Genomic DNA, 16,433 nt, shown 5'->3' on the forward strand with positions numbered 1-16,433 from the left:
TGATTCGGACTGCTTTCTTCTGCAGAGTAGAGTTAATGGCTATGACATCTTCTCCTTGTGTTTCAAGGGTACAATTTTTCCAAAACTCTCTCTGAGTTTGCAGGTAAATGGGTGCATCAACGGTTAACAAAGTTTTGTACTTTGATGCATTGAGCATATCGAGGATGGAATCAAATGTGTCGATGTTGCCGGGTTTTGTGAGAAGACCCAGAAGATCATGAGACGTTTGTGTGGGATTTCTGTGGAGGTAGCCTTTTGAGAAGCCCCTCTAGACGATTTTCCGGAGGATTTCAATTTTGTCATTTTGAAGATGAGGATCGAAAATGAGATTGTGAAGAAATTTGATGAAATGTGATGGAAACTGCTTTGAGAAGAGAATTTTTTAGAATTCAATTCGACAGTGAAACCCTGTTTGGGTTTTGAAAAGGGGGTTTTATGGAGGAAAAGTGAAATGCTGACGTGGCAGTGGTTACAAAAGGTCTGACCACTTTGTACTGTCCGCATGCCATCCCCTGGTGAAGTGAAGGACAGTACTTTTGAACAGTACTTTTTATGAAAACAACTGGTGAAGACAGTAGTTGTAACGGGAATGGAGAACAGTGGATGCTTTTAACTATCAGTGGATAGCACAGCAGTGGATACAACACTGATTTTGAACATCAGTGCTTATCAGATGAAAATGAGAACAGGGGATGACTTTCAGCAGTGGACAGACGTTTGAAGTAGAGCAGTCTTTTGAACCCATCAGTGGTTATGGCAGACTTTTAGGATTTTTAATGAAAAATTCATTTTTAGCTATTTTTAAGGATGGATTTTTGATTTTCTGAAAACATTTTAATGCTTTTATTCATAGAAAAATAGGATTTTGCCTGCTATTCCATGTTTAGCATGCCAATCCTAGAGATCAAGCTTTCAAAGGTGGATGTGTCTAATGCTTTGGTTAGCACATCTGCCAGCTGATCTTTAGTTGGAACATGATGCAGAGAAATCAAACCTTTTTCATAGCAATCCCTCACAAAGTGATGTCTGATGTCGATGTGTTTGGTGGTTGAGTGGGAAACTGGATTTTTGATGATATTTTCTGCTGCCTGGCTGTCCAACATGAGTGGTGTCTTTAAGGCAGTGATACCAAAATCCAGTAACTGATTCTGAAGCCAGAGCAGTTGGGCTATACAGCTTGCAGCAGCTATATACTCTGCCTCAACAGTGGATGTGGAAACAGCTGCTTGCTTTTTGCTTTGCCAAGATACTAAGCAATTGCCTAGAACTTGGCACCCTCCTGAAGTGGACTTCCTTGTTTTATCACATCCAGCAAAGTCACTATCTGAAAAACCTGAAAGCTCAATTTTACCATCAGCTGGATACCAGATACCAAGTGTGGGAGCACCTTTAAGGTATCTGAATATCCTTTTTACAGCAATAAGGTTTGACTTTCTAGGGGCTGATTGGGATCTTGCACAGACACATGTTGCAAACATGATATCTGGTCTAGATGCAGTTAGGTACAATAAAGACCCAATCATGTTTCTATATAAGGTTTGATCAACCAAATCATCCTTTTCTTCAGACATGACCAATTTATTGGTTGCAATAGGTGTACTACATGGCTTACAATCATCCATATCAAATTTCTTTAAAAGTTCTTTGGCATATTTTCCTTGATGGATGAAAGTACCATTTTGCAGCTGCCTTACTTGGAGACCAAGAAAGCACTGGAGTTCACCCATTGCACTCATTTCAAACTCAGCTGTCATGAGTTGCCTGAACTCTTCACACATTTTATTACATGTGCTTCCAAAAATGATGTCATCCACATAAATTTGGACAATCATCAAATCCTTCCCTCTCCATTTTAAAAACAGTGTTTTATCAATCCTGCCTCTGGTGAAACCAATGGAAAGTAAAAGGTGGACAGAGTTTCATACCAGGCCCTTGGTGCTTATTTCAAGCCATACAAAGTTTTATTTAGCTTGTAGACATGATCTGGATTAAATGGATCCTCAAAACCTGGAGGTTGACAAACATAAACCTCCTCTTGAATCTTACCATAGAGGAATGCACATTTGATATCCATTTGATACACCTTGATGTTATGGTTGACAGCAAAGGCCAGAAAGAGTCTGATAGCTTCAAGTCTTGCTACAGGGGCAAATGTTTCATCATAATCAATGCCATCTTCTTGTCTGAAACCTTGAACCACAAGCCTGGCTTTATTCTTGACAACAATACCCCTTTCATCAGTTTTATTTTTGAAGACCCATTTTGTGCCAATAGGACTCACACCCTCTGGCAATGGAACAAGCTCCCATACTTGTTGTCTTCTAAACTGTTGGAGCTCCTCTTGCATGGCTTCTACCCAGCTGTTGTCTTTCAGTGCCTCTTGGTACTTGACTGGCTGATGGAGTGATAGAAAGCCTGCAAAAAGACAAATGTTTTGGGATTGCCTTCTTGTGAGCACCCCTTCATTGATGTTGCCAATGATTTGATCTGGTGGATGAGATTTCAAGAAGATTAGCTCTCCTTGGTATGGAATAATGGCATTGAGTGGTGAAGGCTGCAGAGGTGTATCATCTGAGCTAACCACTGCTGGTGACTTTGAAGAACCAGCAGTGGCTTCAAAAGGTGGTGGCATAGGAGGTAAAGGTGTGGACACCTGCTGACTTTAATCCACTGTTTGAGGACTTTTGTCAGCAGTGTTTGATGTTGTGGAAGCAGTGGTTAGTGGGCTACTTTAGTCAACAACTGTTGAGGTAGCAGTGGTTGAGCTTTGACAGCTGTTTTGAACATCTGCTGCTCTTCCCATTGTGGCGACTTTTGTTGGGGAATGATGATCTCATACCCATAGTCTGGTGATGAATTTTCTGATGGACCTGCACTGTTAGTCTTGACATCAGTATTTTCAAAAGTGATTTTTTCAAGATCAAAGAATTCTGCAGGGTTTGCTGGGATTTTCATTGATGAAAGTTCATTGAACTTCACATTTAAATTCTCCTCCACTGCCTTGGTCCGTGTATTAAACACTTTGTAAGCCTTGGCAGTGGTTGAGTATCCCAGGTGATATCCCAAATCAATTTTGGATGCAAACTTTGAGATAGAATCTTTTAAGTTGAGAATGAAACATGGGCAACCAAAAACTTTGAAGTATGAGATTAATGGCTTTATTTTATACAGAATTTCATAAGCAGTCTTTTTGTGCCTGGGGTTGATCAAAACTCTGTTTTGGACATAGCAAGCAGTATTTACTGCCTCTGCCCAAAAAGTTAATGGCAAACCTGAATCTGCAAGCATGATCCTGGCAGCCTCAATCAATGTTCTGTTCTTCCTTTCAACAACCTCATTCTGCTCTGGTGTTCTAGGGATGTTGTACTGCCTTACAATCCCTTTCTTCACACAGAAGACATCCAACTCCTTATTTTTGAATTCTGTGCCATTGTCACTCCTGAAGACTTTTACTGGAAGGTCAAATTGCTTTTCAACCTGTGTCACAAAGTCTTGCAAAATGCCTGCAGTCTTATCTTTTGAGTGTAAAAAGAAGGTTCATGTAAACCTAGAGAAGTCATCAACAATAACCAAACAATATTTCTTCCTTTTGAGACTCATGACTTGCACTGGGCCAAACAAATCCATGTGCAGCATTTGCAAACACTGGTTTGTTTTGGACTCTTCAATGGACTTGAAAGAGCTTTTGTGCTGTTTTACTTTTAAACAGGAAATGCAGTGCTCAGGACATGAAAACATTTTGTGTGGTAGACCTCTTACAAGGCCATTTTTTGAGATTTCATGTGATGGTTTTAAGATTTGTGTGCCCCAGTCTTCTGTGCCAAAGTTCTGTCTCTTTGTTAGAGGCAGATGAGAACAGACAGACATCAACTCTGGGACACTCTCTTGATATGTCAACAACATAAACATTGCCACTTCTTTGAGCAACAAGTTTAGTTGTGCCTTTCTTGATTATTGTTTCAATCTTACTAACCATTTCTGGTCCAACAATCCTACAACAATCCTTTGTGAAGAATGAGCCAAACCCTTTATCACTCATTTGAGACACACTCAGGAGGTTGAATTTTAGATTGTCTATAAGATTGACATTTTCAAATTTTACATTTCCAGACTTTACTGTACCAGACCCCAGAACTTTTCCTTTACTATTATTACCAAAAGATATATCACCCCCTCCATGAATTTTGAAATCTTGAAGAAGGGCTTTACATCTTGTCATGTGCCTGGAGCCTCCACTATCTACATACCAAAGACTATCTAAGCATGCAGAAGCTCCCTGCACATGAAGTAAAAGGATTAGTTCATAAAGGTCTCCAAAGCCAACAGGGCTTTGGATGGGGTCTCAACAGTGTCTGGGATGGAGGCATATGCATGGACAGTGGTTAGCACAGGGGTTTGAGCATTTTTGGGAATGTTTTTCTCTAACCACTGTTGGGGGTCTTGGCCAAGCACCTGTTGACAACCAAAAGGATGCCTGTTCACTCTTTTCTTCCTTTTCTCAGATTCCTTTGCAACAGAGTTTTGAACCTCTGTTGGGATATCTTTGATAGGAATGACCTTTACTTTTGGAGCTTTTACACCATCAGTGGTTGTGAAATCCATTGGTTTGAAATTTTCCAGGATGTCACACTCATCAGCCCATGTGGGTTTAAATTGGTATTTCTCAATCTCTTCATAAGTTGAAGATCCCACAGATCTTTCCAAAGTAATCTTGTTACCAAGTTTGTCAGTTATTTTAACTTCTTGGCCACCTTTGTTGGTTGGTATGATTTCAGAAGAAACAGCTTGTATTGCAGCAGTGTTTACAAGATCATCATATTTTCTATGCCCTATACCAAACTTGACATTGCTTTTAAGCTGTTTCTCAAGCATAACCTCATACCCTTTACAGGATTCTACCCATCTTTCACAGGTGATCTGGGTAGACTCCAACTCCTTTTTGCAAACTTGGTATTTTTCTACCATAGTTTGGAGTTGAGTTTTGGTTATGCTTTGTTCTTTTTTTAAACTGCTGATCTCTTTATCCTTTTCAGCCAATTTGTTTCTAAGTTCTCTTAATGACTTTTCAAATTTGACTTCATCAGACAAGATTTTATTCCTAAGGTTTTCATTTACCTCTTTGATGTTAGCAAATGCACTGATACATTTGTCTGAACACAGTTTTTCAAGAACTTGAGGAGATACCTTAGCAACAGTCATCATGGCACAGTCACATTGATGATCATTATCTTCATCAGCTCTCCCTTCTTCCTCACCAGCTTTCTTCAATTCTTCTTTTTCTTTGTCATCTTTGGACCAAGGGTCGGTCAGTGGTTCAATCAGGGTTTCTGAATTTTCTCCCAGCAGTAGTTCACCAGCAACTGCAGTAACCACTGCTTTAGCAACTTCATCCACTGTTTCAGCACTTAGCTGTTCACTTTCAGTTTCAACCCCTTCTGGTATTGTGACTCTAACGCCATCAAACAAAATTCATCATCAAAAGTATCATTAGTAGCATAGAGAGCAAAATTCTCATCACCAAGTTCATCAGGCATGCTGCTCCAATCAACAAAGCCTTGTGTGAAAAAGCTTTGCTGATCTGGTTGTGTCACTGTTGGAGCAGCTTGTTGAGGTGCAACAGGTTGCACTTGTGCCTGAGGAACAGGGGCTTGAACATACTGAATTTGTGGAACAGTGGTTTGAACATAATGCACAGGCACATGGGTTGCAGCATAATGAGCAGTGTTAACATGTGCTGCAGGGGCATATTGGGTATAGTGCATAGTGTTTTGTTGTTGTGGTCTAGGGTTTGAGCCAGGGTGAGTGATTATGGGACCAGTGGTTTGACTCCTACATTCCCTAGCAAAATGACATAGCCTATTACACTTGAAACACTTGATTTTTTATTTATCCAGCCCCACCCTTAAATTCCCATGAAGCCCTAGGAATTTTCTCCCTGTTCTCTTGTAGAATTTGCTTGTTCCAACACTAAGCAAAGCCAATTGATGCAAAATGTCCATCTCTTCTAAGTTAGTGGGATCAAAATGTTGCAAATCATTTAGTTCAAAGCATAAGTTATCTGACATCTGGTTTTCAGTATTTGCAGTGAAAACATAATTTGCAGAGTGAGAATCAGAGTTGTTAAAGTTACCACCAGCAGTTATATCAATAAAATGATCATAACTCTGATCCTTACTGCTGCTACCAGATTCTTCCTGACCAAATAGAGCTGTGCTGCCAAATGAATAGTCATCAGCAACTTTTCCAGACTCTTGCAACTTCTTTTTCTGGTTTAACTCCCTTTCATAAATCAGGAGTCTACCATGGAGTTGGGTCAGGGTCAGATCTTTGAACTCAGCTGAATTCCTGGTGACAAAAGCAATTGTGTCCCATTTTTCAGGCAATGATCTAAGGAACCTGCTATTTTGAGTTGCATTTGGAAATGTAACTTTAACAAGCCTTAGTTCACTGATGAGACAGCTGAAACGTTCAAATTGTTGGGTTAGTGACTCCCCTTTGATGTGACAAGATGTTTCATACTGCTGATTCAGAATTTCCCTGTTGTTTTCAATAACCTCTTCCGTTCCCCCGAATTGTTCCTTCAATGCATCCCATAATTCTTTGGCACTGTTACAATGTAACAGCCCAGCATAGATTTCGTTGGGTAATGCAGAGGCTATGATGCTAAATGCTTTGGCATCAAGTTCGAACTTCTGAAAATCAGATTCAGTGTAATTTTCAAGTGGTTTAGGAACGAACTTTTTGGTGTCCTCAGCACTTGGCACCATAGGAACATGAGGACCGAAAACAACAGACCTCCAACATCCAGTGTTTTATTGAGCAAGGATATGACACATCCTTCGCTCCCAGATGTTGTATTCATTTCTTTTAGGCATAGGTGGTTTAAACAAAGAGCCAATGTTATTTTTATCATCTTGTGACTGAGACATCTTCTTGGATGTTTTATAGGCACTGATTAATCAACTTTGATGGTGATTAAACCTTGCTCTGTTTTTCAACAAAACGAACAAACGATCAGTATCAACGATTTCGAGCTGAACTTTTTACGTCAAAATGATTGTTAAATCAAATTTGACTGTCCAAGCTCTGATACCAATTGTTAGGATCTGAGTTTGGATTGATTGTGATTTGTGTTTGAATTAAGATGGAATTATGAGTGAGTTGTGCAGCGGAAATTAAATGAAGCAAACTTTTCACAATCAAACAGAAGAAATGCTTTCAATCATACATTTTCAACACAGAATCAAATGATTAAATTTATTTCAAACTTTGATTACAATGCATGTATGATATGCAAACTCCCCCTCAGCCCGAGCTCAGTATTTGTTCGTGCAGGAAGAAGATGGTGAATAAGCTAAACAGAACAGTACAGAGTACTGTTCTATTTATAGGCACTTGCAAACCACTGAGCATCTAAGCTGACGTCACCATGAAAGTGACATCTAACCTCCTAACAAACTCTAACCTATGATCTATACAAACACTGCTATGCTAACTACTGATATTACATATTAATTCATAAAGCAAACATAAACTGTTGCCGCATCCTTCCACTGCTGTGAACCAGGCAGTACTTGTCATGATCAGCAGTGCTTGAACCAAGGCAGTAGATTGAGCAGCAGAGCTTTAGTTCTTCAATCAGACTTTGACTTGATCAGCAGATAGGAGGTCGGCAGATGATGAAACTACTTTCAAGGGGAGAGACTTGCAACCAAACATCTGCTTATTCTGGATCCACTGCTCTGATCCAGTTTTGGCTTTTATTATCTGTTCCTTTGGCAGGGTTCAATCCCAACAGTTCGATCGGATGGTAATCCGATCGGACAGCCAGTCGTGCGGGTGGTAGTCCGTTCGGACGGTTGTCCGGTCGGATGGTCGTTCGAGTGGATTGTTTCTTCCTTTGGGAAAGATGTGTTTGTGTATGATGGCTTGACTTTTGAAGTTTTTGTTGTAGTTTTTTGAAAACATTGAAGTATCTCTACCTTTCAGGTCGGTCGATCGGACGGTCGTTCGATCGGACGACAACTCGATTGGTTGGACACTTTAACGAGAACAATTGCACAGCAGGTTGTCACTCGATCGGACGGCTGTTCGATCGGGTGGCATCCTTTGTGCATTGAATATGTTGAAAATTTGTTTAAGTGTTGAAGTTTTAATTGTCACATGTTCGAGCGGTTAATCCGATCGGATGGTAGTCCGATCGGACCACAACTCGTTCAACGTTCAGTCTTAAAATGTTGGTAAACAGTTTAAGTGTGGGACCCAAGGTGTAGATCGATCGGGTGACAACCCAGTTCGGGTGACAGTTCGATCGGACGGTGGTCCGATCGGACAGCATTCCATCCTGGTCGTTCCGTTCGTCTTATACTTGGTTATTTTGATAGTTTGTCGTTTTTATCGAGGTGTTGTGACAACGTGCTAAACAACAGAAACCCCGTCAATACTTGGTACTCCTGATCGGACAGGAATCACCCAAATCCAGTCAGTTAACTGTTCGTGACGGTGTTCCATGTTTAACCCGAAATCGGTAAACCTCGTGGATAGAATCCAGATCTTGGACCAACACAACCGCAAGAATGAATAGGAAGTCGGCACAAGCTCCGATCCTATCGGTTTTGAGTGCATTGAGTGTAAAATAGTTGAAAGAAAGTTGGAAAACCATCTTTCAATCCTTTTCTTTGTGATTATGTTTAGATCTATGAAAGATCCATGTTTGTTTATGTGGAAATCGGTTAGATCTAAGTTGACCTTGGTGGATTGGGGCCAAAACATGAAGTTCTTCAAGAACACATGATGACGTCATCCTAGAACACCTTGAATCTTGATGATTTCATGGTTAAAAGTTAAGATTCAAAAGATAGGAAGGTGTAGGAGTGCGTGTAGATTAAGGAAGTACAAGATTTAGGAGGAGATCTTACCGTGATTGCGAGAAATCGGAGAAAAAGCAAGGTGAGAGCGCTGGTCAGACGTCAGTTGACAAAAGTAGAAAGTTTGAAAGTGACAAGGGGTATTTATAGGGTTACCCAAAGTAGAAAGGAATGGGGAGGGGCTGGTCGATCGGTTAGCCAGTCCGATCGGACAGCTGGTCGCTCGATCGAGCGGTTGTTCGATCGGCCGATCTCCTAGTCGATCGGCCTTCTGATTCGTGTGTTCGGTGCGACGAGTTTTGCCGTTTCGAATGCGATTGCGAGCATTGCGATGTGAGAGAGTTTCCTAGTCAAATTACTTTTAATCCCAACTACTCATATCTTGCACTATCTCTTCTCCACCAATTATTATACCGTTTCGATTGCGATTGAGTTCAATTGCGTTTCGATTGATTACTACACATAACATAAATTAAACATGCACAAGTAACACATAAAGCACACACACACGTATAACAATATCCAAAATGCGAAATTCGAGTTGCGAGTGCGATTGCGATAACGATTAAACATGCGATAAATGGCGATTACCATGCGATTATTAATAGGTACTCCACATAATACAACTAAAGCGATAATAAAATAGACTAATCTACGAGTCAAAAAAGTCAAAACAGGAATTGAGCAAGGAGAGATAGATCGCAATTAGCAATCTTTTCTCCCTCTGACTTCAATCTTGACTTTGACTTTGACTTTCGAAACACGGGGTATTACAGCGCAAAACGCCCTAGGGTGGGACATTATTCACTCCAACAACTACGCATGCTCTTATAATTGCCCTATATACACACATGCTATTAAAAACTCATTATTCACTTCTTCTTTTTTACATAAAATCACTTGGTAATAAATATTAAAAAACATTAGAAAATATTACTAATTAACAAATACAAAAAATGACATATTAGAAAACCTTAAATACTGCCTTACAACCTCCCAAGCCGTAGTGTGGACAAACGAGGTGCCCTTGTTTTGAGAACGGTACTAGAGATTAACCGTAGTGTGGGTAAACGAAAAAACCATAAAAACAAATACGATACCAGTAGGTATATTGTTCAGATGATATCGATTCTGTTCCTTACGATAAAAGAAAAAAAGATCAACTACATATAACCCATTCAAATAAAACTTTTATCAAATCGTAGATAAAAATAATCGTGTCGCAAACAGTATATTCAGAGTTATATTAAATATTGTCTTATATCACTAATATAACGAATAAGGTAAACAACATCACTTTATATAAAAAGACTAAACCGACCCATGTTTAATAACATGTATGCTTGTGCATCTATCACTTATTCGTTACTATTCCCACCTCAATTTTTAGTAAAAAAATATATCTGGAAGTATATAAAAAAAGCACACCTACGACATACTCAAGTATTTATAAAACAGCTTATGTTAAAAGTTATAAGTGAAAAATAAAATATGCTAATAATAATAATAATAATAATAATAATAATAATAATAATAATAATAAAATTAATATCTAAATGTAGATAGAAATAAACACATCGCAACAGCATACTCAAATTTTACAAAATACCGTATCTTAAAAGTTATAAGTGAAAATAACAATAACAATAACAATAATAATAATAAAAATAATAATAATAATAATAATAATAATAATAATAATAATAACAAGAGTTAAATGCTTGGTTGGTCCCTGTGGTTTGCAAAAATTTCATACTTGGTACTAGTGGTTTACTAATTACACGCGTGGTCCTAAAAGTTGTCAAAAATGAACTCGGTTGGTCCCCTGACCTAACCTCTGTTAAATTTCTCAGTTAACTATGTGTGAAATAACTATATTACCCTTAGAACAATTAAAAAAAGACATATACCCATCATCTTCTTCTCCACCCTTTCTTCTCAAATCAACCTGCAACACCCCCACCCAATCCCCCATTTCTGCAAATTGATTCGAAACCTTGATTTTGTTTCAGACCCTAGATCGAAAACCCCATTGCCGGAATAGCGTAATGTTGTTGCAACCACTTCCCAGTTCCACTGTTTCTGTTCAATTTGCAGCACCCCCAGGTGTTTTCTGGTAAGGACGTAAGGTTGTGTTTTCTTATACATTATCAGCACTGTGTATGATCGACATTTCCTCACTCTCAGAAAAACAACAAGACAAAAGAAAAGCTGATTAGTTATCTTTATCAAGCAGAGCAACATTCTTATAATAAAACAATCTATATGAAAACATATTGTGTACATGATAACATTTGCTATGTGAATAATAATAATCAAATTAGAAGGAAAATAAACCTTGTTGCCATGGCGAGGACTTTGCTTCTCTGTTGATTAAGTTCCACCACCTCCATTTCCCTACAACAAAAGGAATCAACAATTTCAGTTGTTGACACTTGGTAACATTTGTGTGTGTGTCGAATTCAAACCTGAGAAAGAGGAGGAGCATCCGCTTTGATGTTTTGATGTTAGTCTCTCTTCTGAAAGCCGAATTGCTTTTCGTCAATTTGCAGAAATGGGGGATTGGGTGGGGGTGTTGCAGGTTGATTTGAGAAGAAAGAGTGGAGAAGAAGATGATGGGTATGTCTTTTTTTTTAATTGTTCTAAGGGTAATATAGTTATTTTACACATAGTTAACTGAGAAATTTAACAGAGGTTAGGTCAGGGGACCAACCGAGTTCATTTTTGACAACTTTTGGGACCACAGGTATAATTAGTAAACTACTAGGACCAAGTATGAAATTTTTGCAAACCACAGGAACCAACAAAGCATTTAACTCTAATAATAATTAAATTATTGCCAATGTGGAGCTAGTTCTACTAAGACCGTCCGTAGTGGGCTATATTTGGGCGTTCCCCCCCCCCCCCCAATCACGCCCAGCACCCGCCCCCTTGGGCGTTATTCAGCGTTTTTTGGCAAAAAAAATTCACTTGGCGTGATTTAAATCACGCTCTCTAGGATTGTGTTTGGCCAATAGCATTAACTCTTCCCTTTTTTAATCCAATAGGTGTTTTTTGTTGGTAAAATCGTAATTTGACTTGGCGTGATTTAAATCATTGAAAAGCACTATTGCCGTATCTTGATGAGTATGTAGATGTAGGAAACTAGTTGGTGCCCCGCCCACGTTGCGGGGCGTTGACCGAATAATGAGCGAGTGTTAGTCAGCTCATTGACACAGAAAACAATTAAATCAAGTCAACCAATTAAAACAACACACTTTTATAGTTTTGATTAAAAAAACTAAAACAATGGCAATATTGTAATTTTTAACTCAGGGAAAGTTGTATTTTTTGACTGGGGTAAAATCGTAATTTGACTTGGCGTGATTTAAATCACGCTCTCTAGGATTATGTTTGGCCAATAGCATTAACTCTTCCCTTTTTTAATCCAATAGGTGTTTTTTGTTGGTTTTTTATTTTTATTTAATTTTTTACACCCTTTAACATAATGCCCACATCCCCACTACACCCATTTTAGAAAATGCCTAATAATGTCCCTTGCTGACTGTACTAACACGTGGCGAAAAAACGCCCTAGGGTAAGGACATTATTCACCCAAACCACTACACATGGTCTAATTAAATTATTGTCAATGTGGGGCTAACTCACTTGTTATAGGCTTTTGTCTTTTATACCATGTGTAGTGAGGTTTGAAATTAATGTCCCTCCATTGAGCATGAATTGACATGTGTCATATGGGGTATTATGGGGCTTGAAGTTATAAGGCTGGACGGTATGGGGGGTCGTCATCCTCCGTCCCGGTCCGTCGTCGAAGCCAACACCACGCCTCTCCCTACCGTCTTCGTCTTCAACGTCCTCTTCTGGACATTGGAGCCGTTCCATTAGATGACAAAAACAAGGCCTCTCCCTCTCTCATACACCTATACATACAATATATACATATACATTTTAGGTCCATCCCCCCATTTCCATACCTTCATCCTCTTTGCCTCATCCTCATACCCATTCTACGTGACGCTTACGTGGCGGACCATCCTTCAAGAGAGGACCATCACCATACTGTGTAGCCTAATGCCCAACAATAATTACCCAAATACTATCTTTAAAAAAAATTAAAACAAATAGTATTAGTTGGAAGGTTCTTATTGGTGAAACACAAGTGGAGGAGGCGTGTTAAAAAACGCCAAACACATTTTTGGACAAAAACGCGCTGGGGGCAGTGTGGGGGGTGTTTTATGGCATTACTGGGTAAAAACACGCCTAAAAGTCTTACCACTATGGGTGGTCTTAGTGGAAAGATCTTGGATTCAATTTCAAGTAAGGAATAGATTAATATTTATTTGGTATCATTTAAAAATATATAAGCATTACCATTAAAAAATTTAAATTATTATGGTGTGGAACTGTAGATCACTTGTCAACCATATTTGTTAAACGTTGAATTGTGGTAGGAAACATTGCTGTGGACAACTCTACATAGTAATAGCAGTAGTAAATTAATAGTAATACTAATTAAATTATTAGAATTCCTGAAATGGGTGTGATATTTGTTTTTTTTTTTCTCATAACGCCTCACAACGCCCTGAACACTATGACGTGCGGTGTTGTAGGGTTTTTTTGGTGGGTGGCGTCATGCATATAGCGGCGTTATGTGTGTTTGGTTTTCAAACTTTGACTAATAAAAAATAGTTAAGAGTTTTTATAATTAATTAAAAAAATTGAAAATAATAATTAGTTAATTTTGGGTAGGGGCTTTATGACTACGACCTTAAGACTGTGGGGTATGGGGCTTGGGTTGGGGCGTGGGTTGGCTGAAAACCCCCCAAGCCACCACTCCGGGTGGGCTTGGGTTGGGGCGTGGCCCAAGGGGCGGGAGTTTAAAGCCGGGCGTGGGGCGTGTCTAGCAAGGTGACATGGTGGGCTCTCAATGGCCAAACCAAGCTAGCCGTTGGGGGCATTTAAAATTTTTTTTTTCCTTTATAAATACCTTACCATATTTAAGGATATCTAGAGATCTTGAGGAGAAATATGTTTATTTTCAACAAAAACCGGATGTAACCGGGCAATTAGGATTTAGTACGTGGCAAAAGGTCACGGCCGCACTTAGGCAGTTAGCGTACGGCAATAGTTCGGACATTATGGATGACTATTTAAAAATGTCTGCACGTGTAGCTAGAGAAAGTCTTCACAACTTTTGTTCGTGTATTCTAGAACTTCATAGGAAAATATATTTGAGAAAGCCCTCGTTCAGTGACATGCAACAAATATTGAAACATCACACAGATTATCATGGGCTACCCGGGATGCTAGGTAGTTTAGATTGTATGAAATGGCCTTTGGAACTTTGTCCTACCGCATGGCAAGGCGCTCACACGAGTGGATTTCACGGGATGCCAGCCATCATGCTTGAAGCGGTTGCGTCACAATATCTTTGGATATGACATGCGTTCTTCGGTATGCCAGGTTCACGTAATGAAATCACCATCATAAACCACTCGCCCCTTTTCAATGATCGGGTAAATGGTATAGGACCCAAATGAACTTTCTTTGTAAACAGGGTTGAGTACGTGTATGGGTACTACCTAGTTGATGGGATTTACCCAGAGTGGGGGGTTTTCGTAAAATCGTTCACAAGACACGGTACCATAGATCCAAAGAGATTAAAGTTTAACAGGGTCCAAATGGCTGCACGTAAAGACGTCGAGCGAGCATTCGGTGTTTTGAAGAAAATGTGGCGAATATTGGCAATGCCTTGTTGACTATGGGACAAGGATCAGATTGGAAACGTGATGTACGCATGTATCATTCTTCACAACATGATTTTGGAGGATGAAGGTAGAGCGGTCGTTACCTACTATGATGACGACGACTCCCAACCTGGTAACGGAACAGTTACAGACGAAGATAAAGCGTCAAATGAATTTTTGGTCAAGTCAAGGGATATACATCAAAACCTTAGATCTGATTTGCTGGATCGTGTTTCAACAATTCCTGGGTTCGAAACCGACGAAGACGACGAAGAATGATTGTTTTTTATTTTGATATTTATTATGTATGTTTATGTAGTTTTTAATGGTTATATATATATATATATATATATATATATATATATATATAACCATTATATGTATGCCAAAAGATGCATGTTAAATGTTTTCATAAAAAAAATATAAATTATAATACTCATTGGAAATAAAGACTAAAACAACATACCTCTATAGCATAACTGATCACTTGAATAAGATGATCAAATACACTAGTTCTTTCAGCTTCAAAATATTTCCAGTGTAAAAGCAAGAACCGCCACTGCCACCACCAAACTGGATTTGTACTGTTACCTGGATTTGTCCACTTCCACAACCACCACCAACAACCGCCACTGCCACCACCAAACTGTCGCCACTGCCACCACCAACAATAATCTTATGCATCATTCAACCCCAAACAAGCCCAATAAAAGTATTCAGTGAAATGCTTTACACAAATAAAACAACTACCAAGTAAAAATACAAATCTGAAGGCATAAAAAATAATAAATGATGTCAGCATTTAACATGAAAAGTAGATCAAAATGTCTAATAATTTGACAACTGATGCACAATAGAAAAATCTTGAAATAATCATTAAAATTTGCTAATTAAATCAGTTGAATCAATTAATTTTTCAACTAAATCTCCGAAAACTATTTTAAATTAGAAAGATTGCACAAAACAACCACCAATTACAAGTAACAAAAACCCTAACTAAAAAACCCAAATTAAAAAAATTGCAAATAAAAAGAAAGAAAAACACATACGTCTTTGGTGGAAGTGTGACGGTGTTTCCTTGGCTTCTTGATGCCGTTCCTGTGAGCCTTGTAAGACTGGTTATGTGCGGTGTGGTTCTTCGATTTCGCCATTTCTCACGCACTGGTTTCACCAAAAATTAAAACAAATTAACACACATACAAATCGATTGATAATACTCAACTTATGTAGAGATCAGAAGCTGGAAACAGGGTTTTAGGTCGAGAAAATGGTGAGAGTGATACCAGTTTGGCTGCTGCTGGTGGAGAGAGACTACTCCCATGACCAATTCTTAGGGTTTGTGCGGCTGTGTGTGTCTAGGGTTTTATTTAGAAAAAAAAAATTAAGGGGTGAGAGAGAAAGTTGGTTATTGAAGAAACTTTAAATTCTATGAGAGAGAAACGGGATTTATGCAATCAAATTAAAATGTAAATTACACATATACCCTTATTCACTTAATTAAATAGTAAGAAATAACCAAATAATTACCATCTTGCCATTCACTAAATATCTCAAGATCATAAAAATCAAGGGCCAAGATGAGTTCACGCAGTTCACTCTTGGGATTTTGTTCACGTTTGAACCTAATCCTATATATATATATATATATATATATATATATATATATATATATATATATATATATATATATATATATATATATATATATATATATATATATTAAAAAAATGTTGATGTGGCTTGGCCACGCCAGCCCAGCCCAGCCACGCCCACCATACCCCCTACAACTTGGGTTTGTGTTTGTTGATCTTCAAGTTCC

At 38.7% G+C, this 16,433-nt stretch overlaps 1 protein-coding gene across 5 annotated transcripts in view; it reads right to left on the minus strand.

The window, feature by feature from the left end:
- LOC110879121 overlaps window positions 1-16,026 on the minus strand; it is a 37,711-nt gene extending 21,685 nt beyond the window's left edge. For 2 of the 5 annotated variants that reach the window (XM_035983306.1, XM_035983307.1), the window contains exons 1-3: window positions 15,898-16,026; window positions 15,664-15,775; window positions 15,081-15,269 (exon numbers count right to left, since the gene is read on the minus strand). In XM_035983306.1, the coding sequence (XP_035839199.1) occupies window positions 15,081-15,269; window positions 15,664-15,765 (291 nt within the window). In that variant the 5' untranslated portion in view covers window positions 15,766-15,775; window positions 15,898-16,026. Of the gene's footprint in view, window positions 1-10,665; window positions 11,265-11,331; window positions 11,387-14,699; window positions 14,745-15,080; window positions 15,270-15,663; window positions 15,776-15,897 lie in introns of those variants that run through there. The other 3 variants (XM_022127531.2, XM_035983308.1, XM_022127530.2) reach the window with 3 other exon arrangements.
- Between the last annotated feature and the right edge of the window lie 407 nt (window positions 16,027-16,433).

Source organism: Helianthus annuus, chromosome 14 (assembly GCF_002127325.2).
Source record: "Helianthus annuus cultivar XRQ/B chromosome 14, HanXRQr2.0-SUNRISE, whole genome shotgun sequence".
NCBI lineage: Eukaryota > Viridiplantae > Streptophyta > Magnoliopsida > Asterales > Asteraceae > Helianthus > Helianthus annuus.